The sequence below is a fragment of the Pithys albifrons genome, chromosome 2 (assembly GCF_047495875.1).
Source record: "Pithys albifrons albifrons isolate INPA30051 chromosome 2, PitAlb_v1, whole genome shotgun sequence".
Taxonomy (NCBI): domain Eukaryota; kingdom Metazoa; phylum Chordata; class Aves; order Passeriformes; family Thamnophilidae; genus Pithys; species Pithys albifrons.
Genome location: NC_092459.1, coordinates 99,257,525 through 99,284,222, shown reverse-complemented (window position 1 = coordinate 99,284,222; position 26,698 = coordinate 99,257,525). Strand labels below are relative to the sequence as shown.

Sequence of the window (26,698 nt, the reverse complement as noted above, 5' to 3'; positions counted from 1 at the left end):
TTGGCAATAAATAATACCAATGCTGCTCTTGTAAACACAGCACCATTAAAGCAATTGCTAAAAAATTCCCTGGTGTGTAGGCTTATACTCCAAATGCTAAAAATAAGATGCCCAATCATATACTTGCTCCAGGATATTTATTTGGTGGAAGCTGGAACAGAGTATGGGGAAATCACTTACTATATTTTAGGAGAATGGTTCAGATAAGTAATAAAAGAGACATTTCTTGTCACCTCCTATTTGGGAAGTTTCTATTATAGCATAAAAAAAAGATCATATGCCTGAAGTAAACCCTCATTTTCCTTGACAGTTTGCAAGCTATAGAACTGAAGAAAATTACCTGTTCTTAAACTAGAAGAGGTCAATGTGTTATTTGTGTTTAGCCTAGAAACTGAATACAAATATTCTGAGCCCTTTTCTGTTTGTCACCTGCTGAATGTCTCTGTGGAGTGCCAGTTCTTTGTGCTAAATGGCCTTTCATTAGAGACTGGTGCCAAAATCCATCAAATAGCAGTAACAACAGAACTGGACCCAAAACCCTCCCAGGAATCTGGGGATAGAGTCTGGCTCTAGGTTTCCTGAGGCCAGGTTTTGGTGGGCAGTACCCCAAGTGCTTGTCCTGAAAGCTACCCCTAACCTAGAAGAAAAGCCCTGAAATCTGATTCTGCTTTTATTAGAAGCTTGCTTTTCTCTCTCTTGCTCTCTCGTAGAAAGAAAAAAAAAAAGGAAAAAGGAAAAAGTAAATAAAGATAATTCAGTTTGTTTCTGCAAGGCTGCTTACAATTTCTTCTACACACACTGACCCTTCAGAAAAGTAAACTTCAGGCATGGGACTTCCCTTCCAGTGTTCAGGTATTAGCTTTACATCTCTGAGGCATACTAAGCTTTTTTGGTATTTGATCCAATACCTTGAATATCAAAGTTCTTATTACTGAAACCCTCATGTAAAACATTTCCATTGAAGCAGACCCTGATTACATATTTACATAAGCCATGCATGTGACCAGTTAACAAGTCCTCCAGGGAAATAGAACCTATTTTTAATAATCTTTTCTGACATGTTTCTTTTCTTTTAAAAATAGCACTGCAGGTCCGGGTTTATATGAACAAAAGGAACAAGAAAACCCGGAGTTGGTCTCACTCCATTAAACTTATTTCTTTGACAACAGCGTAAGCTAGATGAGTATCAGCTTGGGAAGTTTGATGGGAACTTGAAAGACTTGAAATGTTTTAAACATTCTTTGAACCATATCTTTTTGATAGCCTAGTAACAACTTGAAATGCAGTCACATAGTCTCAGTTATTAAAGGTGACTTATGAAGTTTTCTTGCAGCTATATGAATAAGTTAACCCGAGAACTGTTTGCAGAAGTTCTTAAGAAGTAAGTGGCATAAATTTAATTTAAATAATATAAAACATACTGAAAACCCCTCGGTTTAATATTAGCTTTCCAGATCCACACTATTTATATTCATGAGCTGCCTTTTGTTCTGAGTGCTCAGAGGCTACTCCAGGCACTGCAGCTCTTTTGGCCTGGAATGTCAGCTGGAGGAGTCCCCTGAAGCCAAGGCGGATGCACCAGTTCACACCAGCTGAGGAGCTAACTCCATGCATGCTTTGTACATGTCTTGTCCTACAGGCAGATTTGAGGAGATTACAGGTACAGAACAAACTAAAGCCTGACAGCTCAGAGACAGAGCTGATACCTGTTGAGGGAGCCTTTGAAGCAGCTGTAGGCAGGACAGTACTTAATAATACTGGGTTTGTTCACTTATTTTGCTATTAGACATTAATGCATGGCCCTTCTCACATTCAATCCCATGGCTCAGGGATATTGGAGTTCTAGCAGATATGTCTTGTAGATGTCAAAAAGTACATTCACTGATAACTCTGAGACCCCCAAAGAGAAGAGAGCTGGTTCCTTTGCTGGGTACTCCTTTGCCTTTCTGTACACAGGTGTAGAGTATAATTCATTTCCATAGAAAACCCAGTAAGCCTTTAGAAATCTCAAAGCAGAGGCAGCCTGCACTGCCATAAATTATAAGCCAGTGGGTCAGTGTTTCCTTGATGTCTGGTATAATGCCCTAGGTGCTATGAGCTCTGAAGAAGGGCTTCCAGCAGAGACTAAAGCTGAGAGTCAAAGCTGCTTGACAATCCTGGAATCAAAACCCACAGCATTGTATTTGCATCCCTTCTGAACACCAGACATCACTGAAATAGCAACAAGTTAGAATGCAGTCAGGAGAGAAATGCCTCCGTGCTGTCCAGTTAAATCTTGGAATCAGACACTGGGACTTTCAGCTGAAACTCACGATCTCTAGGTCAAAGAAGAGTTTAGATGCTCTGCATCTAGACACTTCAGTAGCAGCTAAACAGAAACTGAGCACAGTTCTGTAGCAACTGAAACTAATCAAATTTCTCATTTATTTTATGGCCTCTGCAAGTGCAGCATGCTTGGGTAAACATCATCAATACGGAGGAGTCACTCAGCTCCCAGGTCACCAAAGATTCAGTATTCTCTGCAGCAATTCGATTATCTCTGTAAACCAGAGGTGCCTGGGTAGCACTGAGAACATGAGCCATCTCAGGACATCTGTGAGCAGCAAGTGATTTTACTTCAAGTGCACTAACAGTCAAAGTCATTCTGTCTGAATGGACACAGACACAGGAGCTGGGCACAGTTAGGATTCATGTTTACCCTTTCCACCACAAACTCAAGGTCAGAATTGCTTAATAACAAACAACTAAATAAATTGCACTTTACCACCATTACAAATTACTTCAGATACAGAAATCAAGCTGGCTTCTTTTTTTTTAGGGCACTCAGCAGCAGCAGTAAACACTGTACAGGTACTTGTCTGAAACTTATGTTCATGAACTGAGACTGAGAAGAAGCAGTTATGTGTCCATAGGTGATACAGCTTCACAGGGCTAATGTTGAGAAGCCTTTTTAAGAAAAAATAATTATTTTTATAAGCTAAAAGTCTACAGCTTGAAACACATCCAGTGAGCAGAAATGCCTTCTGATAGCAATTTTTCTGACGATAAATTTATTGAAAATACATTCTAAATAATTAGTGTAATTAATTGGTCAATTGGCCTCTTTTCCTCTCCCTCAAAATAATCACTTTTTAGGGAGGCAATAAAATAATTTCCTTACAGTTTGAAAGATTGCTTACAACCTTCAGCTGAATCAGGACAAGTTTGAGTGGTCCTACATAAGCTTCCTATCCAGGCCACTTGTGCTCTTGCACTGTGCTTCTGGCACAGTCGCAAACAAAACTGTGAAATGTATTGCCTGAAAAATTAAGTTTAACGTTGAAAAAAAGAACAAGCACTTTTTTAGAACCAGTTATATATTATCCAGTGGGGCTGAGAAGGTTTGCTAATAGGCCAGGATCCCATTGTGGTGTAAAAGAAGGTAAGAGGCAAACTGTACAATTTAGGCTCCATCATGGAAGTTCCTTGATACAGACAGATTCCTATATCCTCTTTAATTTGTCTTAAAGTAAATATCACAGGAGCTTGAATGTCATGCATCACTGCTATAGAAAGACGCCCCCAAACCATCTACATTCAGACACCCCATGCAAACTTTCCTTTTTATCAAGTTACTGCACAGCAGCCAATTCCCAGCTGGTTCCTTTTGAGAGGCACAGTTGATGTTTGTTCAGGCACAAGCTTAGTTAAAGATATTAGGCCCCAAAGTAAGGTTTAGAGAGAGGATTCTGCATTGCTCGAGGCAGGCATATCTACTTTTAAGGCCAAGTTCACCACTTCAATTCTTCCAACACAATTCTTTCCAGGCGTGCTTTGAGCAGACTTGACCCTAAATGCTTCCATGGGAGGTTACACTGCATGGAGTGTTTGAGGGAGGTGGAAGCACTCACATCACTCACTCTCCCAGATGATAAGAAGTTAATACATGCTGTAAGATAGCCATAAAGGATTTCACGCTGCATTTGGCATCTTATGGGGTTGAGATTCTGAAATTCTTTAGTTCTGAGTCAGGGAAGTAAGTAACATATTTAAGGAAATCCCCCTCATTTCATTGAATCTTCTGCCTAATTGTGCATCAAATATACACCATCCTCAGCAAAGCCTGCAGTATTTTCTTTCTCATTGGCTCTAAAACCCTGGCCTAGAACAGGGATGGGAAACCCTTCCAGGTGTTACACATTGGGAGAGCACCAATGTGTCTCTACTGCAAGCTGTCTCTGGTTTCCCCTGGGGCTGGAGGGACTCAGCAGGGACACAATGGACACCCTCACCCCTTGCCACCTTCTCAGAAATAATCTTCTGCACTTCACAGCACACCAGGAACAGCCAAGGAAGCAAGGAAATCTGGAGTAGTTCAGAAAATGAGCATTTTAGTTCTAACTTGATGAGGCTTTCATCTTCCTCCTCTGAAAATCCATTCCCCAGACTTATCACTATCATTTCTACTTCTCTAAGGAAAACAGAAATTATAAGACATATAGCTGTAACAAGGAAAGCCTTGAAGAAATAAATACAAAGCAGATCTGAGTGTTCTTAGTCTCATTTTTTCCTGCATCTACATTTGCTTGGGAGAGGAGGTTCTTAAACCCTTTTTTTTAATCCCCACCTTGTGCTCTCCTAATTTTGCTTATTTTATACATATGTACCTAAGGATAGGAGGAAACTTCAGGCCAGCAAGTTGATCCCTTTCCCACAGAATGAAAAATAGTTTGTAAAATAATTAGTTTGAAGATAAGCTTGGGAAGGTTTTTGCTCATAGTTGTTCTAGAGGCCGAGGCTTCCACGCTCTCTTTATGCACAGCATCAACCTTTCTCTATTTCCACTTTAAACATGTCACAACCCTTTTTATTTTACCTTCTCTTCTGCAAAAGAAATATTATCTTTCAACTAAGAACTCTTGCCTCCAAGAGCTTTTCTGGAAAGGAGCATTTAACCTGTTTCACATTTCTTCAAATGCCACTTGTGTAGGGTGAGCAGGACAATTTTTTTTAACCTCTTTTCATAAGAAATGCAGGTGGATTGGGAACAGACAGGTAATCCAGCCATTTTCTGTCCCCTTCCAGCTTGAATACTCTTTCTTGAATGTGGCAGCCAAGATAAGACAGAGCAATCCTGGATGAAGGCTCAAGCTGCACCTCACATCCTAATACTAGTTTTTACCCTCCTCCTTGGAAATACCTGGGCTGGCACAGTGGGCAGGTCACAGTTTTGGATCCATAATGCAGTCAGCCAGCTCAGGTGGTTACAGGTCATACCACTGGGGCACTTCTTCACAGGTGTTTCTCAAGCCACTGCTTGCCTAGCTCAAAACATCTGCTTCTTGCTTGGCTCACGGGATGCATCTGGTACCTCTCAGTGGGGTACAGACAGCATAGAGCACCCAGGCCACGTATCTTACAGTTGTATTCATCATGGCACTAAATCATAAAGCCTGAATCAATATAAAGAATTAACTACTGCTCTAGGATATTCAGTCATGCTGCAGATTAATCTCTTTCCTTGGTTTCTCAGTTAGATTATTTCCTCTGATGCAAGAGCTGTTATGACAATTCCTTCTGCAGAATATGCACCTGCACGAAGAAACTATGGCTTGCCACAGATAATCCACAGGGAACAAAGAAAATGTTAGTACCTTCAAAGCAGTTTTGTTTTCCTAGACTTTCTGCACACCTCAGAAATAATACAGAATCACAAATGTTCCTCCTGCTGTTTGCAGTACGCAAACACTGCAAGAAACCTGTGAGTCACTGAGTTTCCCAGGGGCACCACCTTTGGTGGATTGGCCTGCAATCCACAACAAACAGGCACCCAACCAAGCAAACAGCTCCAGCTGTGAGACACCCAGGCTCCAGAGAGGACTGGGCATGCCCAGCCTTTCCAGGATAAAGGGTGGGCCAGAGAAAGCACTCACTTCCTCCAGCAAGGGTCGCTGGAGACTTCAGCTTCCACTAGACTCCTGGGTGAACCTCTAGTAATAACCCTGGTGTGCTGGTTCAAGGTCAGATATACAAAGAAATGGGCTAAGAAGGAATAGCCCCTCAAATGTTCCTGCTATCCATTGGATATTCTCCAAAAGACAAGAATGAAAGTCCCACCATCTTTCTGTCAACACAGAGTTTTTGCCCTCTTCTGGACATCTTCTAAGTCCTTGTCTCCCTCAGGTGTGCTGGCTTGAGTCTACAGGTCACTAAATCTGTCCTGCCCAGCCATGCTTTGCAACTCACCTACCCCAAAGACCTTCTCACTCTGGCTGTGTTCTTGGTCTCCTGAGGGCATTAACAACCTTAGATAAAGCAGCTTGTTTTCATAGCTTCATTAAAAAAATCAAAATAGAAAAGTACAAACTAGACCATTTAAATTACCACCACAGTGGTAATATGGGGTACCGAGGTACATATGGGGTTTGGGTCAGTGGAAAATGAATAAAAAAGATAAATAACAAAACAAGAATGGATTCCCGAACTAATACTGGGTCTGTCAGGACCTTGTATGGCTCTTAATGCTGATGTTTTAGTCTAGATGAGAGAGTGACTTAATGGCATAGGGATCACCCTGGCAACTCCCTATTTACTAATGAAAATTTCTACCTTGTAATGCGTGTGTTTTTAGGTGATTGCTGGCTCCTAGCTGCCATTGCATCTCTCACTTTGAATCCAGATGTTCTGCACCGTGTGGTTCCCAAGGATCAGAGTTTCCAGAAGGACTATGCTGGAATCTTCCATTTCCAGGTACCTATATGATCAGGGTATTGAGAATAAAAGTAGAAAATGCTAGTATTTAGGTAAAAGCAGCTTTGTTTGTTTGTTTGTTTGTTTCAAGCAAAATAATCAAAACTTACAATGTGTAAGTGAAATTGATGGAGGACAGAAAAAGAAAATAAGAACAGAGTTAAATAAAGTTAAATGAGCTAAATAAAGTGAACCTGCTCACTATCCAGGTTCTGCTGCCTCACAGCTGATAGGAATTACACAGCTTTTGTAAACTGAACTGAACCATCAGGATGTGTGAGCCCAAACCAAGTTCTGTCGCTGCCAGCTGTTGAAAGTGAATTCAGGCCAATGTGGTTCTTCCTCCTTTCCTTCCCTCCCCTCCCCTCCCTGGGGTTTTGCCTGCATTTCCTTATCTGTGGATGCACTGTATTGGGATTTAGCCAGCCTGCATTGACTAGAGGTTAGGCTGTGAGCAGGTCAGATGTGAGTAGTGTAGATTCACCCTGCAAAGCTAAAGCAGCTGTTCTGGTGAGGACAGAAGTTATAGAAATTTTAGATTCCCTTCTACCAGTTCACCTTAGTGTGTTATGGTGTGAATTGTCTTCTCTTCCTTCAGTACTACATCAAATTCTGTAGTAAATATTGCTAGCTTTCAAGGTCAAAATTTAGCATTAGTGATATTTCACACATTTTCCAATATTTCCAGAAGGGATTAGCACTATGGAGTGCTTTCCCTTTAGATGACCTCTCCTTGCAGCATCTTTGCAGGGGAATTGTTTTTTTTTCTTTTTAAGGATTGAGCCTTAAGATAGTTTAGAGGTTTTTGTCTATATGCTAGGTTTCTGGATGCTCCACTATGGAAATTCTGCATGCAGCACAGAGACAGCGTTTCTGATGTTATGTGCAACTATATTACTTAATGTGCTGTTAATATTACTTTTTAGAAAATTTAATACAGCATTAGGAAATTGCTGAATGCTCCACAGGGCTGGGAGCAATTTGCCTGTGTTACAAAGGAGAGGAATCCATCATGGGAATGAAACCCTACAATGGCTTCTGCAGTGGGGACTGATGACTGTTGAAGGGGTAGGAAGATGGGAGTGTGGAGCCATTATGGGCACACCAGCCCTCATCATCTTTTCCTTTCTTCTTTTCATCAGTTCTGGCAGTATGGGGAGTGGGTGGACGTCGTGGTGGACGACAGGCTGCCCACCAAGAATGGGAAGCTGGTCTTCGTGCACTCGGAGGAAGGCAATGAGTTCTGGAGTGCGCTACTGGAGAAGGCCTATGCCAAGTACGTGGCTAAGCAAGAGGCAGCATCCCTGGGGGTGCAGCTGTGGTGTTAGTCACAGCACACTTCATTCAAATGCAGGCTCCATTCCACCCATTATTTATTTTACAGCTCCCTCTAGATCCATGAAGGGTGTTACCAACTGTCTGTTTCCAGGGGCTTTAATTCTAGTGTCCCAGGTCACACCCAGACCAAGAGATACTAAATGATAAACCCTTCTTTCTGTGGTGCCTTGTGCTTACAGGGGCAGATGGCCCCTTGTATAGTTCTTGTCATCTCTCCCACAGGCTGAATGGCTCTTATGAGGCTCTCGCAGGAGGGTCCACTATGGAGGGCTTTGAGGATTTCACTGGAGGCATCTCTGAGTCCTATGAGCTGCGGAGGGCTCCTTCCAACCTGTACCAAATCATCCAGAAGGCTCTGAGAGCTGGGTCACTGCTAGGCTGCTCTATCGATGTAAGAGACTGACAAAGCTTGAATCTCCTTACTCTTCTTCTCAGGGCTCTGGCCTATTCTGTAACAAAAGCCCAGACCAATGTTAAATATAGGTATGAAAGTCTGATATAAAAGCAAATCCCAGTTATGTGAGACCTTTATTGATTTCAGTAACAAAAACTTTGAACAAAGTTCTAAATAGCCAGCTCTCGTCATGACTCCCTGTTTACAAGATGGTGTGGGATAATGTCTAGGACCATGAACAGCTCTTCTGTACTGGTCTTCTTGAACTCCTTTTTCATTCTCTGAGTATCTTGTTCAAATTTTGTGTAAATTCAATTCCAGTCACTTGACTGCCAGAGACAAATTTGTTGAGATACTTTGTTGTGGCCTGTAGTCTTACTCTGTCTTTAGTTTTCAATCCTAAAGATTATTGACACTTGTAATACAAACGATCTCAGGTTACAGATGATGTTTGACCATGTTTTGGAAATGTCACACCTTTTAAATCCTGTTTCATTACCTTGTTTGCAATCCTGGTTTGTGGCATATAGAATTACCAGCGTTCAAATTCTGATATGCAAGATCTCTATGGAGGCAGGGTAGGCCTGCGTTCATATGAACGTGTCTTTGCAAATGACTGGGTGTATTTCTTGAGCTGGGAATTGCATTTAGACTTAGATTTCATTGTATATTTTCTAATTTCTTCTGTGCTAGGGCTTAATGTTAAGGGTCATGAAACTGTAGAGACGAGCTTTTGCTGTGGATCTCACCTTTATTTAATATACTTTGCATCAAAAATATTGGTATTCATTGTGCATACCACTTTGGATATCTTCCCTCGTATTAACTTGTTCATGAAATCTGAGTTCATACAAAATATATAGTCATAAATGCGCATGCTTTTACTGCCCCAGATAACTGCTGCAGCAGAAATAGAAGCAATCACAAGTCTGAAGCTGGTAAAAGGCCATGCTTACTCCGTCACTGGAGCAGAGGAGGTAAGCCAGCCTCTCTGGGGCCATCATGCAAACCAGCTTGGGGTTGCAATACTGCAGTGCCTTCAACTATCTGATGTCTTACTGTGACTGACCAAATAAAAATGTTGTTATCTTACAGAGAGAAAAAGGAAGTCTCTGCAATACTTAGCCAAATCAGAAGCTTTGTACTTGTAATTATATGGAGTACACTGTGCTGTTACACTGTGCTGTTACACTGTGTAATTATATGGAGTACTGTCTGCCACTCGTAGTGTATCAACAGGCTGGGGTACAACATGTAAAGGTGGGCCAGGCTGTTGCCAAAATGGAGGGTACAGAAAGGAGAAGCAGAAGAAGAGGCAGCTGTTCCCCATGTGTTTATAACGTGTGTAGGAGCAAATACTTTGCAGTCAGTGCTGATGGGAAAGGAGTAGAAGCCTCTTTAACGAACTCTGCTGTTAGTCTCACCTTTGCAGTGAGCCCAAGATATTCCCACTCCTCTAAAACTGGGGTCATTACAGAGATGTGCATGTCAGATAACCCCTTTCCAACCTTGCTGTGTTGTGAAATGTCTCCTGCTTTTGAGGATGTAGATATTCTGCTGTTTTGTAGCTGACGTTTTCCCTTGCAGGTTGCTGTCATTATATGAAATGGTGAGTGCTGCAGCTAATGGCTCACTTGGTGGCATGAGATAATGTAAAATAAGGGTGGAAGGCATCTAGGTGTCTTTTAACTATTGCAAATTGTAATGGACTGCATCACTGAAGTACAAATCATGTTTTATCCTGTCTGAAAAGCAATTGCCCCGTGATGATTGGAATAATGGAAGTGCTCAGGCTCTGTTTGTTGTGGATCTTTTAGGTATATTACCGAGGACGGCCAGAGAAACTAGTGAGGCTTAGAAATCCCTGGGGTGAAGTAGAATGGACTGGAGCTTGGAGTGATAAGTAGGTTTTTATATGACCCTGCTTCTCTCTCTTTGGTGGATTTTGGAATCTATTGAAAATTAAATTGGGACTATACAGTTAATCCAATCACAAAGCACATTTAGGAGAGATACTAAATAAGTTGGAATAAAACACTATTAATTTATTACCAAGGTTAGATATTGATCCATTCTGTCCAGTGGGCATTATTACCTGCCTCAGGCAGAGCTTTCTAATAGGAGAGAACAGCCCTTGTTATAATTGTGAGCCGCCCAGTGCAAGCCATACCCACCTCATTTTGCAAGACAGCTTTTCTCAAATTGATCCTACTGATGGTGCCAGAACATTGGTAAAATATACAAACCAGTCCTGTTCCTGGGAGTTACAGCAGGGATAAACCACCGTGCCTCTGCTTCAACTCTAAGGTTGCTCAGCTCTAAATCAGACGAGTATTTGGTATCTACTTGAGAATCTTAAAAAAATGGGGAGGTTGATTAAGAAAAGGACATGGAAATTTTAAAATCTCTCACAAAATGTCTGGGTTTCAAATATCTTGGCATCTCAGGAGCATGGCAGTTTCAACACCTCTTTCATTTTTATATTTAAAATGATGTAAGTTTTATTTTCACTTGGGTCACAATATATATTTTCGTGCAACATTATGAGATTTCGGTTTCCTGTCCTGACTGACTGCAGCCTGGATGCTGATGTGTCACAATTAAGGACAGAAAATAGAGGTAAACATTACAATTAGTTTTATCAGAGCTGCTTTGCTCAGCCCTGAGATAAGATGCCTCAGGCACACACACATGCCATATCCTGATTTTGTCACACCTGTTTTATCAAGGGAAAACCCTGCTGAGGCAGGTGCAGAACTGCAGTGTCACGTGGGAGCAGATCAGAGCAGAATCCATTCTGAGCATTTTAGCATCAGAGTGGGAAGACAATAATACTTTGTTCTGCGGTATATTTTCTAATTCCACCTTCTTGTTTTCCTGTTCTTTTGTGACCCCAGCATTGGAGTGTGTATTACTTTCCTAGGCAGAATATCAGGCACCCCAACAGATCTGATAGTGGAGAAGCTCTGACGGACTTTCAGGCTGTGAATTTCCTAATCCAGCCAGTCTGCAATGTTTGTACATTCTGGCACCTGGCAGGGATGATTTGTTGCAAATATATTTGATTCCAGCCCAGTGTAGTCAGGGTGTAGTGTGTACTGTTATTTGGAGGGGCACAAAGTCTATTTGTTGAAGAAATATATTCTTGTTTATCAGCCTAAGAGAGTATCTAACTCTGATGTCGTAAAATAAAATGCAACAACTGAACAGCTTGCTTTTATGCTTTGTCTGCAGTGCTCCTGAATGGAATTATGTTGATCCCAAACAAAAACAGGCTCTGGATAAGCAAGTCGATGATGGAGAGTTTTGGTGAGAGTCGTTCATTTAGCTTATTCTTTTCGACATTTGCTTTAAGCAGTCCTTTCAGCTGGATGGAGAAAAACTGCCAGCACCAGGGGGGTTAATAATGACATGCATGCATTGTTAGCCTCTTATTTATCTCCCTTTCTATTCAAATATTACCTTTTATTAGATCTTGCATAACTCAGTGCTTATCCAAAATATAGAGACCAGATGGTAATAAAATTAATGAGGTGGCAAGAATGAACCTCAGCTGCTCTATTTTTTGAGGTCTGTTTTTTTGCCTAAATGCAACACACTATTGAAAAGGTTCAGATTACCAGTTTGGGAAGAGTCTGTTTACTCAGATCTAATAGGAAGCCTTCCCTATCCCAGTTATCTGATTACATGGATCAGTTCTGACCCTGTGTCACTCTGTCCTAGTCTGGAAAGATAAACGGCCAGTGTCTTCCAGTGCAATCAGCTATGTGGGCCATAAGGCACTGAGAAATGAGAACAGACCTCTGCTTGCAGCATGAAGCAATCAAGGTCTGTCACTCATGCAAACCTACTAGGAATGGTATAAACAAACATCATTGATAGGACTAAAGCAAAACACCAAACTGAGACTGTTTTCGTGTAGAGTGATGCTTTCACAAGGGCCAAGTCTTACTCCCTTCAAGTGGAGTCTCCTCGCACATATTGTTTCACCAGTTTCAGTGAATTTATTTATGAAGCAGGATCCATGAGGGATTGCCCACAATTGGGGATGACAGAAAATGATATCACTGAGCCCATGATGTGTAATAGCCATTGAAAACTACTGTCTCCAGAAGATACAGCCCTTTTAGGGAGTGGGTAATTATGTTTCTCAAAAGCCAGTTCTAAGTTTCAGAATTCAATTAAATGCGCCTTTGGGCAGCTCTGTAGTACCAATGTTTGCTGCACTGTTGGGAGAGGCATCCAGATACAGTTGCCTCATCTGTTTCAGGCTGATGGACTAACCCTGGTCTTTTTTGTGTGCCAGGATGGCATTTTCAGATTTTCAAAGGCAGTTCACCAGACTTGAGATCTGCAGCTTGACTCCTGACACACTGACAAACAACGAGGTCCATAAATGGGACCTGGCCCTGTTTAATGGGCAGTGGAGACGGGGTTCGACTGCTGGGGGCTGCCAGAATTACCAAGGTGAAGACCCAGCCAAATGGACAGTTGATGAAATCCCAGGCAAAACATTTGAAAAATAAGTGCTTGAGAGCTGGAAGGGGCTTTGGTGGGAGTGGCTTGGAGGTGCAGCAATTTCTGTGGGGTTTAGACAGTAAGCAAAAGCTTGGCAGGCTAAATGAAGATCTGATTCGCACTTATGTCCTCATCAGGGATTACCAACCCACTAAGCAGGTAATTTGTGGCTATATTACTTTTTTTTCTCTGTCTGCTTTTCCTGCTTACATGGCTTTTGCTACTGGCTGGAGTAATCCTCTGAAGGGTTGGGTAAGCCAGGAAAGTGTCACAGTTCAGTGGCAGTGTAGTCTCCCACTCATTTTCAGGTTAGACCTCTGGAGAGGCTGCCTGGCATTTGGTCCTCTTGCAACAGTAACAGCCTCAGCCAAGGACATTTCGTAGAGATAAATGACTGTCTGGAATTAATGATATCAGCTCCTCCCTGCTGGTCATTCGTTCCCAGGAAATACCTTGGTGCTTTGATTTCCCATGGCTCCAACTGATAGTCAGCATAGCTGTGAAAACATAAACCCATATAACTCAGTGGAAAGAACTGGAAAAACTCCAGGCAAAAGTCCTTCCAAAGAGATATTCTCTGTAGGTCTAGCAACAGCCACCTTGGCTACCATGATAGCAGAGTCTTTTCCTTTTTGTCTTACCTTGGGAATTTTTAGCAACATACTGGACCAATCCCCAGTTTAAAATCCGGTTGGACGAACCAGATGATGACCATGAGGGGAGTTTGAATGAGCCATGCTGTACTGTGCTGGTGGGCTTGATGCAGAAGAATCGCAGGAGGCAGAAGAGAATGGGAGAAGGTCTGCTTAGTATTGGTTATTCGCTCTATCAGGTAAAGATTGCTCCTGATTTTAAAGGCTTTATTTCCTGTTCTGTTATGCTGGAAAAAAAATTAGCAATGTGCTACATCTTGACATTCAGCTCTACACTTCAATAAGAACTGGATTTTGCAAAATTATTCAATTCCTTCTCTCCTTTCTTCCTGACCCACATAATATGGGAAGATTCAAATAAATTTAGGCTCAGTTTTCATCCCCGTTTAACAGGATGGCAATGTAAAACTAGAACCAATAATTTAGCAACAGCCTCATTGAGAATCTTCTCTTATAAAGTCTAAATGGGGGCACACTCAGGGTGCCTGGCAATTCCAAATAAGTGTTTCTGATTGCAGCCTATCGTTACTACTCAGTAGTCACTTTCTTTCTCATTATTATTTGTCCCTTGCATTTCAATTTTTTTTTGATTCATTGTCTACCATATACTATTGTTCTGATTCAGAAATTTTGGGGCTTTTTTTCTGATTTTCCCAGTGTTTCTTTTGTCTCTAAAAATATAATGTAGGGAAAAAATCTACAGTGTAACCTTTAATTTTCATGATGTGGGGGGAGAGAAGCAAACATAAAAGTTTCCAACCAGTATTATTATTTCCAATATCATATGTGGAGAAAAGCAATTAAATGCTGTATAGATACCACTGGATGAAGATCATTAGCAAGCATGGGTTGGAGCAGATGGCAATGGCTGACTTTTGCTAATAGATCTTGTGCAGGATGGTTCAAAACTAAGAAAGATTTTCCCTAGTGCCTAAGGGTCTGTATGCACACATGGTTCTCATTGAGCATGTGGAGCTGCCTTCTTCATGGTGTCAAACACCCTCAGCATCCTGAATTTTCACATTATAGATGTCTGTCTGCTGGTAGCACTGAGTACAATGCTGGAGAAGCTTTTGTGCTTTACATCTAATCCATCCATCTGCATCCTCTCAGGTCTTATCCATAGCAGACTCTTAAGTCACTTAAGTGACTCTTAAGATGTAGACTCTTTTTGAAAACCATGGCTGCTAAGTCATCTCAGGTAGATACAGAGCTATGAACCAAGCTCCCTGGGTCACTCACTGTTGTAGGTTTAATCACTACAGCTGATGCTGTGGCTGAGGAGGTCTGGTTAAGGCAGTATGGATGATGATGATCTAAAATCAGATCTCTCTGGAGGAGAAGGTGAAAAGATGCCTGTTCAAGTCTACCTGCCCTGCAGAGCTTTTGTAAATCACATAGCTCAAAATGCCTACTGACAATAACTGTGAGTGTACCTGTCACCCAGCTCCTTCCTTCTGGAGTGCTGCTTATAGGGAGCAACACCTGAGGTCTCTAGAGGTCACTCAGATCCCACAGTCATTGTATGGGTGATATTTTTAAAAGCCCTTTCAGGTTTTGTGAGAACATTCCCTTTGGCTCCCACTGGAATCAGTGCTCTCATGACAACTAATTACTTTCAAAATCTGCCTTATGTTTGGAGGTACAAGTTAACACAGCAATTTAGTTAATTTAAGAAGGGCCCAAATCTTGAAATCTGCTACTTATTATAATTGCCTCACCAACAGTCTCATCATCCTCAGGTTCTTGCTAGTGACAGTAGCCTTATGTTGTCATCATATTCCCATAACTGTAGACTTAGATTTTAGGTCTGCTGTAATAAATTCTCTGGTTTTGGTTAGCAAAGCAGGGCTAACTTGTCCTTCCTGACTGAACGTACTCAAATATTTCCAAACAACAGTGTAATTCACAACAATGTATCAGGAGAAAAGCAACTAAATAGTCTATAGATTCTGGATGAAGATTCTGTTTTCCCTTTTGAACAGCTCTAGAACAAGATAGAACTTTATGTATATCTGATGATGTAATGTGTGGTTGTAAATGAAAATGGAAAAAAAAAGGTGTCTGAAGGAGGCTTTATCGGACTTTCCCCCCCTATTTTTAGATGCAGATATAAGGCAGCCCATTAACACTGACTCTTTCCCTTCCTTTCAGATTCCTCAAGAGGTATGTAAGCCCTGCGGAAGACTTCTAGCCTTCAGATGAGCACCTCCTGTTGCACTGGAGAATTTAGCCACCAGGAAGACTTCTTCCTTACTGATGGCATCTCACTGGACCAATATCTCAAGTTCTAAATAACCATTTTCAAGGGACTGTGGCACAAGGATTTATTACAGATATCTGAGTCCTAATCTTGACCTCATTTTTACTTGTTGAAATTTGATTTCCACTAGTTTGTATAACAGAGATCAGAGTTTGTCTGTTTAGTTCAGGTGAAGGCAGAACAGGATCTCTGCACTCTAAAGGGAGAAAATGTAGCCAATGTTGTATAGAAGAAATATCGAACTCTGTGGATCCATTCCTTTTACAGTTCTGAGCTGGGGCTCCTGGTAATGCACAAACCCTGCTCAACCTTCCCTAATCCTCCCAGATGTCAATACTGAAGCAAAGAGACTTTTCATTGCTGAAGAAAGAGACCCTAGGGGTGTCTGGCAGAAGGAATAGCCAATACTCATTATTGAGGTTCAGCAGCCTATGCTGCCAATTTTTCCTTGTCTTTCCAACACTTTTCTTCTCTCATGAATGTGTGGCCATGTAGCAATTAAGTGTGTTCTTTTAGCAGCCTTGCAAATGCAAAGGGAAAATGAACTTTATATATTGAGAAATATATGGATCTGTCTTAATCTTTGCAGCTCCACTTAGCTTAATATTGAGTAAGGGGAAAGGATGGGGCTGTTGAATAAACACCAAATTCAATCTTATCTTCAGAACAAAAGAGGAACAAACTTGCATATTTTTCTACAGTTTACAATAGAAAAACTGAATGATTATATAATACTTGGTAACATCTTTGTATGGTCTGGTCTTAGACAGACAGAAACCTTATCCCTATGCAATGCTTCCCACCCTGTGTCAACCATACAGCACTTTTCTTGTGTCCTTGAATCACACTTTTTGAAAGATATCTTTATGGAGCAGAAGTCATAAATGGGAGTTTTATAGCAGAGATGTTATTCTTACACTACTGTTTCTTCTTATGTCAGTGTTTTATTTTATGAGGTGTGCAACGTTTCACTTCCTTAAGAGTATATTGGTAGTAAGGGAAATGAAGTACTGTTTTTCACAAAGCTAAGACAAATTGGGTAAATCATCTAATGTGGCCCCAAAGTCTCACCCTTATGACTACTACTTTGTCCTGTTTGCTGTTCTTTTCTGTCTGTTTAAAGAAATCAGAGACTACATTCCTGTGCAATTAGGAGATTTATTCTGTACCATAAATTGCTCAAAAATATTCTGAAATTTAAATTTGTCCATGAGCAGCCTGTGAAAACAAAAAACACTCCATATGTGGACAACTTACAGTGTATTGATTTTATCAGATATGAGCACACATTATGCTATTTCTATTTATTTTGTATTACCGATTGCAACGAGGCATGTGAGAAGATAATCTTTATCAAGAAAGGTCCTTGTCCCTTCTAATTATCTGCCTGTTTCCCATGACAGAACCCTGGTGGTTATCTTTTGTGCCATCACTCATGGATTTATTATTTTATGTGATGAAGAACTTAAGATGGCTTTAAAGCATTGAAATCGAAATAGGGTGGCTGGTTGGTCTACCAGGGAATTACCAGACAGTTTCTAACAAAACCACATTTCCCACAGCTGGAAAACAACACAGATATTCATGCAAGCCGTACATTCTTCGCAAGGCACAAACCAGCAGCCCGGACGGATCCTTACATCAACCTGCGGGAAGTCTCCTGCCGCATGACGTTGCCCCTCGGGGAGTATCTCATTGTGCCATCCACTTTTGAGCCTTACAAAAATGGAGAGTTTTGCCTGCGGGTTTTTGCTGAGAAACAGGCTAAAACACAGTGGGTACCTTCTCTTTAAAGTCTCCTCTTCTGCTGGTGAGGCACATAATGGTAAAGGTCAGGGACTGCACCTGCCCCCTGTGCTCTATCTTAGCTCTTAACCAACAAAATGGGCCCATTTCTAGGACCTATTTTCTTATGTAGTCTACCATATGTGGCACACACATCCATGGCAGAGAGTCCTGGCTCTTCAGATGGCCTTCTCAAAACATTCAGGTGGTGACTAGGTCCCTCAGGTTTGTGAAGTAGAAGTTACCACAATTAAAGAGTGCAGAATTTGGGAGTATGATGATGAGGAGATGGCTTTAAAAAGGCTTGCATCAATAACAGCCATTGAATGAAAAAAACAGGAATCTGAATGCAAGACAAGAACAGCAAGGCTGGAATTCCCAAGGGAAATACTTTCAAAGAGTTGGGGCAGGCAGAGGTGGGTTGGGGAGCATTGGAAGAGGGAAACTTGGGGGCTTGTTCTGTGCATTTGTTAACAGCCTATAGTCAAAGAATTTGTTTTGCTAATTATTTTAAAGGCAAGATTTTATAGTAGACTTGTAATTTCTGATTGTTTTCTTTTTTCTTTTTCTTTTTTTTTCCTTAGGATGATGGGTGATGTGGTGTCTGCAAAACCATATGAGGTTAGATGAATTAACTGGGCAGGTCTCTCTTTTTTTCCTAGACTTTTGCTTTGTAATGGGCAGTAAAACAGGAGCAAGATTTTCATTTCTTACCTGAGCTGGGGTTGCAGTAAGAATTTGTGCTCAGGAGAAGTAATTTTTGTTTATTGAGATTCTTTATGTATATTCATGTTAGTTTCACATTCATTTTCATGTACCTGGGCCATGTGGCACAGAAACTGCACCCTTGTAGAGTGGGTTGTACACATTAGATTGTCCTACCCTCTAGCTCAGGAAGGAGAAGGTGGGAAGGGCACAGAATGATCCTTTCCATTAAAGCAATGTTCCTGAAGCCTGAGAGAAGCTGCAAAAGCAGACTTCCAAAGAACTGCTGAATTGCTGTGGCCAAATGCAGAAACATTTTCATTGCGGCTATTTTATAAAACTGTCTTGGAGGCAGAATAAAACTTTTTCATCAGCCTTAGGAAGTATTTACACTCAAATGAAGTCAGCCCCTGGCTGGTCATGATTTAAGTAGTGCCTTTGTTTTGCCATGACTGCAGAGCAAGTGCTTATTTGCTGTTGCTGCAAATACACCCCTGTACAGTGTCTTTACAATGTCCACAGCTCACTTTCTAGAACCACCTTGTTAACCACACTCTTGGTCATCTCTGTCCTCCAGCCTCATGTTGATAACAAAGATATAGATGATGAGTTCAAGACTCTGTTCCAAAAGCTCTCTGGAGAGGTAAGTGGATTAAAGTTAACAAAAAAGACGGGGACTTCTCTGTTATGATTATGCAAATATTTGATGTACCGATTCCTTTTACTGACTGGTCTTCAAAAATCCAAGTATTTCTCCCCTTTTATTAACTCACAGCTTCAGTTCAATTTATTTTACAATAGAGAAGATTTTCTACATTGTTCCTCTCATTGGTGCAAAATGTGATTTTTTCCCTCAGTAATGCAGGGCAGGGAATAACTTTGAAACTAGGGGTGATAGAAATGAGGACTGTGAAAATATTATCCCACGGTGAAATAAATTACCTGTGGAGTTATCGTATAATTCTGACAATTGCCTAGCTGGCCAATTCCTTCCTTTTTGTTTAGCCCCAGGAATCGGAAAACTGTTGGCTGAGCTTTTTCTCTATTTATTGTATTTGAAAAACAGTATCCACAAAGCCCTGCTGAGCTAGCCTGTGGCTGTCATGTCAGACTTTCTCTTAATGAACAAGTAGCCACTGGTACTGGAGAGGGAAAACATCCAGTTAGTTAGAAAGATCTTTCTGAGTTTTGAGAGGCCAATTTTAGTATTGTTTTGTTGTAGTTTTCATAAGCCTGGAAGATCTCAAATGATCTCCTGAACCTCTTTATTTAGTCAAACCTGTTAAAAAGTTGCCATTTACTGGGTCATGTCACCATAGTACCTAACAAACCACTTATTCCCATTTGAAAATCTAGGAAATTTTGATGGCTTTTGAAGATCTTCTCCCTGTGATATCTGAGGGTAAATGCAAAGTGCTAGAAAAAAACTCAAGGGCTTACATGCCTTAGATATGGAAGGGAAATAGTCTCTGGACATCTGACAGTAAATGAATATAGCTTGTTTCAAATAGTTTTTGTGTTGATACTTAAAGTATGTTTTATTTTCTGTCTAGGACTGTGAAGTGACTGCAATTGAACTTCAAGCTATCCTAAACCGGGTTTTGACAAAAAGTAAGTGATGTTATGTAGTTCCCATTGGATGGAGCTAGGAACAGAATCTGTGCTAACAAACCCCAGCTCTATCAGCTAAGGGTGATGAAAATGTGAGTTTTTGTCTGCCCTCAGCTGAGTTTCTCCTGGCTTGTTGAACCTCTAAATATGGGGATGGAGGGAATGCTACCTGGTGCTCCCCTTCCAAGATGTTCTGCTGAGGTCCAATGCCCCCTGTACTTTCTTGGGAGGACCACCCTGGGAGATGTTATTATGATGCTGCATGACTTCAGTGGACAGATAGACGCTTAGCACCACCAAAACCAATAGCACCCCCTACTACTGTGCAAAACAGAAAAAAGAAAGAAAAATAGCCATATTAATCAACTGGAGGGAAAATAGTGGAAGAAGTGGCAGAGCATTTACTTTGCTACCAAGATTTTAAGGTGACTGACATCTCCAAAGTTGTCTGCAGAAAAATATGTCTAAAAGTATTTCTTACTTGGACTTGTGCTTCCCCTTTGTATAGGAAAGGATGTTAAAAGTGATGGATTCAACATTAACACTTGCAGAGAGATGGTCAGCCTTTTAGATGTATCCTTTGAATGCCGCTTCATCACGTTGAAAGTTTCTGAATCTCCTTTGCAAATCTTCCTAACAAGATAGGCTAAGGTTACACTTCAATTGGCTGAAGGCAAAAAATTCAGCCAAGATGCTCTATCAGCTCAGGGTGGCAGAAACCTGAGCCATTTAACCATTAGCTGCTTCTCTCACCTGCTCTGCATGTCTCTTTGCTTAAAACTTTTCCCTAAAAATAGGAGGCGGAAGAAACAGGGACCTTCTACCTGGATGCACCTGTGCAGATTCAGGCACTTGTCAGGACACAGATTTTAGGCACATCCTCCGCTGCCACCTCTAAGTCAGGTACTGCTTATGGAGCAGAGCACTGAGCTCATAGCAGCAGAGCTGGAGGAAGGCTGTAAGTATATGCTGTGCCCTCCTCTCTTCTGCACAGCTGGGAGGACACATGGAGCTAGTAAGGTCTGAGTAGCCAAGGGAAAAGGAAAGGTCAACACATCTGCTAGCACTCCTATTTGCTGGGAAGGTGCACTGGGAGGGTCAAGAACTATGCTGCCAGGGTCATGCTCATGTTGGTCTCATGACATGGTCATTTTGAGGCCATCAGGGATTAGCTGGACCTTGTGGCTAACTGGCCGTTAGGAGAAGTGATGCCATTTTCCTGCACTCCACAGGCTCCTAAACCTAACAGGAAACTCAGTTAGTACAGCATCATGGAGTCCAAATCCCTGTCTTTGCATAATTTTCCATTGGATGGGATGATCAACACCCTGAAGAACATGGTAAAAGACTTTCGCCTCCATTCACTTGCAGTTCCTGCCTCTGGTTTCTGACAATTGTCCATTGTGAGGCCAGTCCCTTTTTTCACTAAGGACTCTAATCTACTGTAAACTGTATTAAATGTGAGTGGATCTAATCATGACTATATATTTAGCAATCCCATATATCATTCCTTGAGAGTGCAGATAGCCTAGAAATTCTTGGCATGCCTTTAGCTAAGCAAATGTAAAGATGTGGGCATGTCTGTGGGGGATGGAGATGCATTACAAATTAGAACTAAATTGGCATTAAGATGACACTGTGATGTGTGATATGTTTATATCAGAACTGGTTGTTCTCCAGTTTTGTTAAGGATAAAGGAATCTTGATTTTTGAACCATGCCTTAACATGGCCCAGACTGATAGCACTGGCACCTTGGGACTCATAGAATTCAAGACACTTTGGATGAAGATTCAAAAGTATTTGGTAATACAACATTTCTGACTGTCTTCCCTTCCCTCTCAGCTCTGAAGTACAGATCCAGAACTGAGATAGGGTTAAACCATCACAGGCAGATATATTTGGAAGCCTTCCTTCTCCTGGCTGGAATTTCTTCCAGGGCTCTGAGACACCTCTCATTCAACAGGGCAGAAGCAAATTCTGTTTCACCTTGGCCCCACCGCTCTCCATAACTTGCAATACCTTTAGGAAAGGCAGATTAACCCTCTTCATTGTTGGCAAAGACAGCTCTTTCTGCTGCCTGCTCTATTAAAGCTCACATGAACATATCTTTGCTGTTGCAATATGTTGCATTGCTGGCTGAGCATAAGCAAACACAAGGAACATATTTTTAGGACCTGCAAAAACCTGGCTTTGTGTTTTTTCAATCTTTTAGAAATGCTGAATTATTTTTCTGGCAGAGCATTTAATATCCAAGGAAGTTCACTTAGAATCAAGCATTCTAAAGGAAGGTCAAATTCAGACCTTCTTTGTGCTACAATATCCCTTTCAGACAATCCTGCTGCCACCATACTTGATGTTGGGCAGCACAGGGCATCTGTCCTGGGTTTTTGTGAAGCCCTGGCTCTGTCCTGGGGCTTGTCAGCAGATTAAACCCTGAGACCCAAATCAAGTATTATCTGTAGGTCTAGGTGGTGTCTGATTCTGAATAATAAACCTGCTGGCAGTAGGAAGCGCCTGTTATCACGTCCAAAATATTAAGCAAAATGGACTTTGTCTCTTGCAGTGTTTGCTAAATGATAGTATATTTTCCTCAATGGCCTGTCTACCACCATGTAATATGAAGGGAGGCTGCCAACCCACGGGAACATGTTTCCCAGCCTGCCTTGCTTGCCAGTGTCTACTTGAAACATTTCCCTTGCTCATTAATGTTTCAAAGAGTAGGAGCTTGGGCTCATAGGGACAGCCTCTTTCCCAGACATCAGAAAAACAAGGTTGTGTCTGCACAGCTGTGATGATGTGGACACAGCAGAGGTGGGCATGATTGTCTTGGCATTAATCTGGCTTTAACATGAGCAGGGAGGATGGCATGACATGGGCTGCAAAGCAAACCAAGGGTAAACCCTAGAGAAGCCTTCTGATTAGTCCATTTTAACCCCTCATGAGCCTGGTGTTAACACATCCTCAGGGTGACCCAGCTGTGAAAGCCCAAGCCTGTCTTCCTGTGCCCACACTATCGTGTTGCTGCACGGCACGCACTGAAGTTCTGTCTCCACATTCCCTCCTTCCCCTCTGCTGCAGGAAATCTATAAGAAAGTGGACAGGGACTATTCTGGTACCATTGATTCCCATGAGATGCGCAATGCCCTCAGAGAAGCAGGTGAGTATTCTGCTCAGGACACTGCCAGATCACCAACTACTGGAAAAACAGTGCAGACTTCCAATGGCTTTTCTTCTCTACCATCACCTAGATCACAGCATTGCCAGTGCCATTCTCACTTCCTGACGGTCACATACTGCTACATCCTTTTGCTGTTCTATACATCAAACCCGGTCCTCTGTTCTGCAGTATGAGCCATTGATACTTTTGTCCATGCTGTGACCATTGCTTATCCATCAGATTATTACTTGCTCTATTTTTGGCCTCATTATTTCCTAATCTAATTATCCTCTGTCAGAGCTATGCCCAAACTCTCTTTTTCCTTAATTTCCTCCCACCACCTTTCTCTGCACTAGAGAAGGTGCAAGCCTGATCAAGGCATGCCCCAACTATGTCCTCTCCGATGTGTGCTATTAACTTTTGTAGCTGTGCTTGCCAGCTCAGGGGCATCGAGAGGAGCACTGTTTTTTTTGATTTGTCTTGTCCTCAGTGGAGTTTATGTGAATAATCCAGAGACAGAAATAGCACTAATATGGGCCTGAATAGAGCCCAATGTGTTATGTGAGCAATTGGCTCTGCTGCAATCACTGCTATTCAGCTGCAGTGCCAAGACTTGTTAATTAGGGGTTTATCTGGGGAACATAGGACTGGGTATGCTATGAAACAATGTGAAATATGCAGTCTGACAAAATGCTCTGGGAGAACTTTACGCCTCTCTTCACTCCACACAATGGGCTTTGGAAAGGGCCTGCAGAGGTGGGTGATGGAGTCCAACAGACCTTCTGTGAGGAATAGTCCCGACCTTCAATCAGGTCTGCCTCCAGCTGCAGCAGCCCATAGATGTCACATCAAAGACAGCATATTAGCACGCTGTGTCAGAGTTTCATGTGCTTTCCTGCCTTCAGGTTTCATGCTCAACGATGAGGTGCAGCACAGCATTGTCACCCGCTATGCCTGCAGCAAGCTGACCATCGACTTCGATGGCTTTGTGGCCTGTATGATCCGCTTGGAGACCCTGTTCAGTAAGTGCTTCTGTTCACCAGTCAAGGGGAATTCCTGAAAACATGGGGCTTGGGTTAAGTATCCTGGGCCTTTTAACTGTGAATGTAGCAAATTTAATGGAAATGTCAGGGTGCCAGCAAAACTCTGTGTGTTGGAGGAAACAGCAGGGAAATAGCAAAAGCCTTTCTGGCTGAATGACCATGGACGTGTTTCCATAATATACCATACCATTCTCTTCTGCTTTACAGTCACCAGCAACTTATGGGCAGTGCTCTGGTCCCTGCATTGTCCCACATAAATGGTGTCATTTATCATTTACAGTCCTTACTCAGATCTGAATTACAGGTTTCTCCCCAGATCATACCAGATGTTACCAAATCAGATTTTATCGTTGTCCTCCTGCCAACTCTGCTGCTGTAGATCTATTCTGCCCCATGAAGCAACTTAGAAATAACTTATAAGAGGAAGGAAGAACAGCTGTAATATTATCTTACTGAACCAGTCTAGATTTCCAGTAGATCATGGTAAAAGTCAGACTTTTACATTTTGTCAAACAGTGAATCTCTACATGTCATACTCTGTAGTTTATATCCAAGTTTTTCCTCCCTCTCCTACATTTCAGAAGTGTTCCATCTCTTGGATAAAGATAAGAATGGAGTTATCGAGCTCTCTCTGGCTGAGGTAAGGCTAGTCAGATTGAAATACCATCTTGTCAAGCTGCAGCAATGGACCACACTAAAATGCTTTTATTCAAAATCACTATTATAAGTGATTTAATCACTATTATAAGGTAAACATGAGAGTGATTCAAAGGGAAAGTTTATGTGAAAAGGTTCTTCAGCTCAGAAGGCCTGTCTAAATTAGTAGAATGAATTTACCTTATATAAGCAAAAAAGTAAAGATACATTCAAAGCTTCTAAGGTTGATTGAAAAGATGCTTACAGAGTGCATTTCACTATCTTCTTTTAGAGGGCAGCGGTCAATTCATTAGAAAACACACAGCAGGGAACTGTTCTTGTCTGGCAGAAAATGTACTGATCAACCTGCCAGAATGAGAAGAAACCTTTTAAGATGCCAGGTCTATTTTTCCCCACATTGTTTTTAATGCAAATTTCTCTTGTTGGAGCTGTTATAAAAGCAATCATCTTGAGTCTTCCCTTGCAGAATACAAATATATCTCAGGAAGCAGCTGGAAGCAGCCCCAAGAGGTCCATCCAATTAGTCCTCTCAGCTGAAGATTGGCTCAAAGGGAGTAGGATAGATAGGAAGCCCTGTGACCCTCAGTCATAGTTAGTGAAAACTAGCTGAAATTGTGCATTGCACACACCCACCTTAGAATTCTTCAAGGTTGAAAGTCCAAGTTTTCTCTAGCTTGCCCTGGAGAACTGGTCTTTCTCCAGAAGAGATCCCACTTGCAATGTCTGAGGCTGATCCTGGCAATAGATTTCCCTGAAGCTCCAGAGCAGATGAATACTACATGTGCAAGAGATTAAAATGCAACTCCAGCTTTTCCCAACTTGTTCTCCCAGAGCCATAGTAGAGTGCCCCAGTGGCATCCTGTAGACCTTCCAGATGGCCTGACTCCTTGTTCTGTTTTTCCCTCAGTGGCTATGCTGCACACTGGTTTGAACCATGGTTGATCAATTCAGCAGAGACATCTGAGGCACTTCTGAACATGGAACCATTTTTTTGACATCTCCTTGTTATGAAAAACAGAGAGAAACTTTTTTTTAAATTACTGGCAAGGTATTTTAAGCCACTAAAAATGACCTCCTGTCAGTTATAAAATAAAAGCACTCTTAAACATAAAAAGATAAAGAAATAAACAAGCAAACCCCAAACTGAACTTCTTTACTTTTCCTGCCTAATGAGTATTCCTTTGTGTCATGTTGAAATCTCATAAATTTTGACTTAGCACAGGTGGACCCAGGGGATTTTTGTTTGACTTCTGACTGTGCACCAAAGTTCAGCAGCATTCAAAATCCTGGAAGGGACCCTTATTGTCTGCAATGTCCAGGATATGCATTACAGAGAGAAATCCATGCTCAAGAGTGTGAGCAAAATTTGTGTAGCTGCTCTGGCAGCTTGAGGTGAGGAGCTCAGAGGCAAAGGATGAGCTGCTGAGAGCACAGAAGAACTGGGCATAGACACATCCCTGAGGATGAACTAGGAATCAGGAAAATGTGATGGCACTGCTCCACAAGTCTTGGCTCAGTCTTCCAGGAGGAGGAGAGAGGATGGAAGGTCATATTCAATTTTCTGCAGTTATTTCAGCTGAGATCTTCGCCTATGAACACTTGTCTGTATGCATGCCCAAAGATGGAATTTGGAGTTTTACTTTTGTGAGTGTCTAGAAGATGAGGGTGAGGGGAGGAAAACAAAATGCAAATGTAGGGAATGTAGTAGCTTGTGTGTGTGAGGGATGTGCTAATGTGGATCATGATTTATAGAAGAAACTGAAGCTAACTGGCTTCAACTGTCTTAAACTTTACCCTGGCTAACAGTGCTATGCTCTTCTAAGACCTTGTAAAACATTCGTCCT

At 41.7% G+C, this 26,698-nt stretch overlaps 1 protein-coding gene across 1 annotated transcript in view; it reads left to right on the top strand.

The window, feature by feature from the left end:
• CAPN8 (calpain 8) overlaps positions 1–26,003 on the top strand; it is a 30,212-nt gene extending 4,209 nt beyond the window's left edge. Inside the window, exons 3-21 of the mRNA XM_071579361.1 lie at positions 6,611–6,729; positions 7,872–8,005; positions 8,290–8,458; positions 9,355–9,438; positions 10,279–10,364; positions 11,696–11,770; positions 12,768–12,928; positions 13,636–13,811; positions 15,787–15,798; positions 17,458–17,669; positions 18,265–18,301; positions 18,963–19,028; positions 19,939–19,996; positions 20,505–20,569; positions 21,732–21,800; positions 23,076–23,154; positions 24,060–24,176; positions 24,779–24,837; positions 25,762–26,003. Coding sequence (XP_071435462.1) covers positions 6,611–6,729; positions 7,872–8,005; positions 8,290–8,458; positions 9,355–9,438; positions 10,279–10,364; positions 11,696–11,770; positions 12,768–12,928; positions 13,636–13,811; positions 15,787–15,798; positions 17,458–17,669; positions 18,265–18,301; positions 18,963–19,028; positions 19,939–19,996; positions 20,505–20,569; positions 21,732–21,800; positions 23,076–23,154; positions 24,060–24,176; positions 24,779–24,837; positions 25,762–25,785 — 1,802 coding nt within the window. The 3' untranslated portion in view covers positions 25,786–26,003. The remainder of the gene's footprint in view (positions 1–6,610; positions 6,730–7,871; positions 8,006–8,289; positions 8,459–9,354; positions 9,439–10,278; positions 10,365–11,695; positions 11,771–12,767; positions 12,929–13,635; positions 13,812–15,786; positions 15,799–17,457; positions 17,670–18,264; positions 18,302–18,962; positions 19,029–19,938; positions 19,997–20,504; positions 20,570–21,731; positions 21,801–23,075; positions 23,155–24,059; positions 24,177–24,778; positions 24,838–25,761) is intronic.
• Positions 26,004–26,698: the final 695 nt, after the last annotated feature.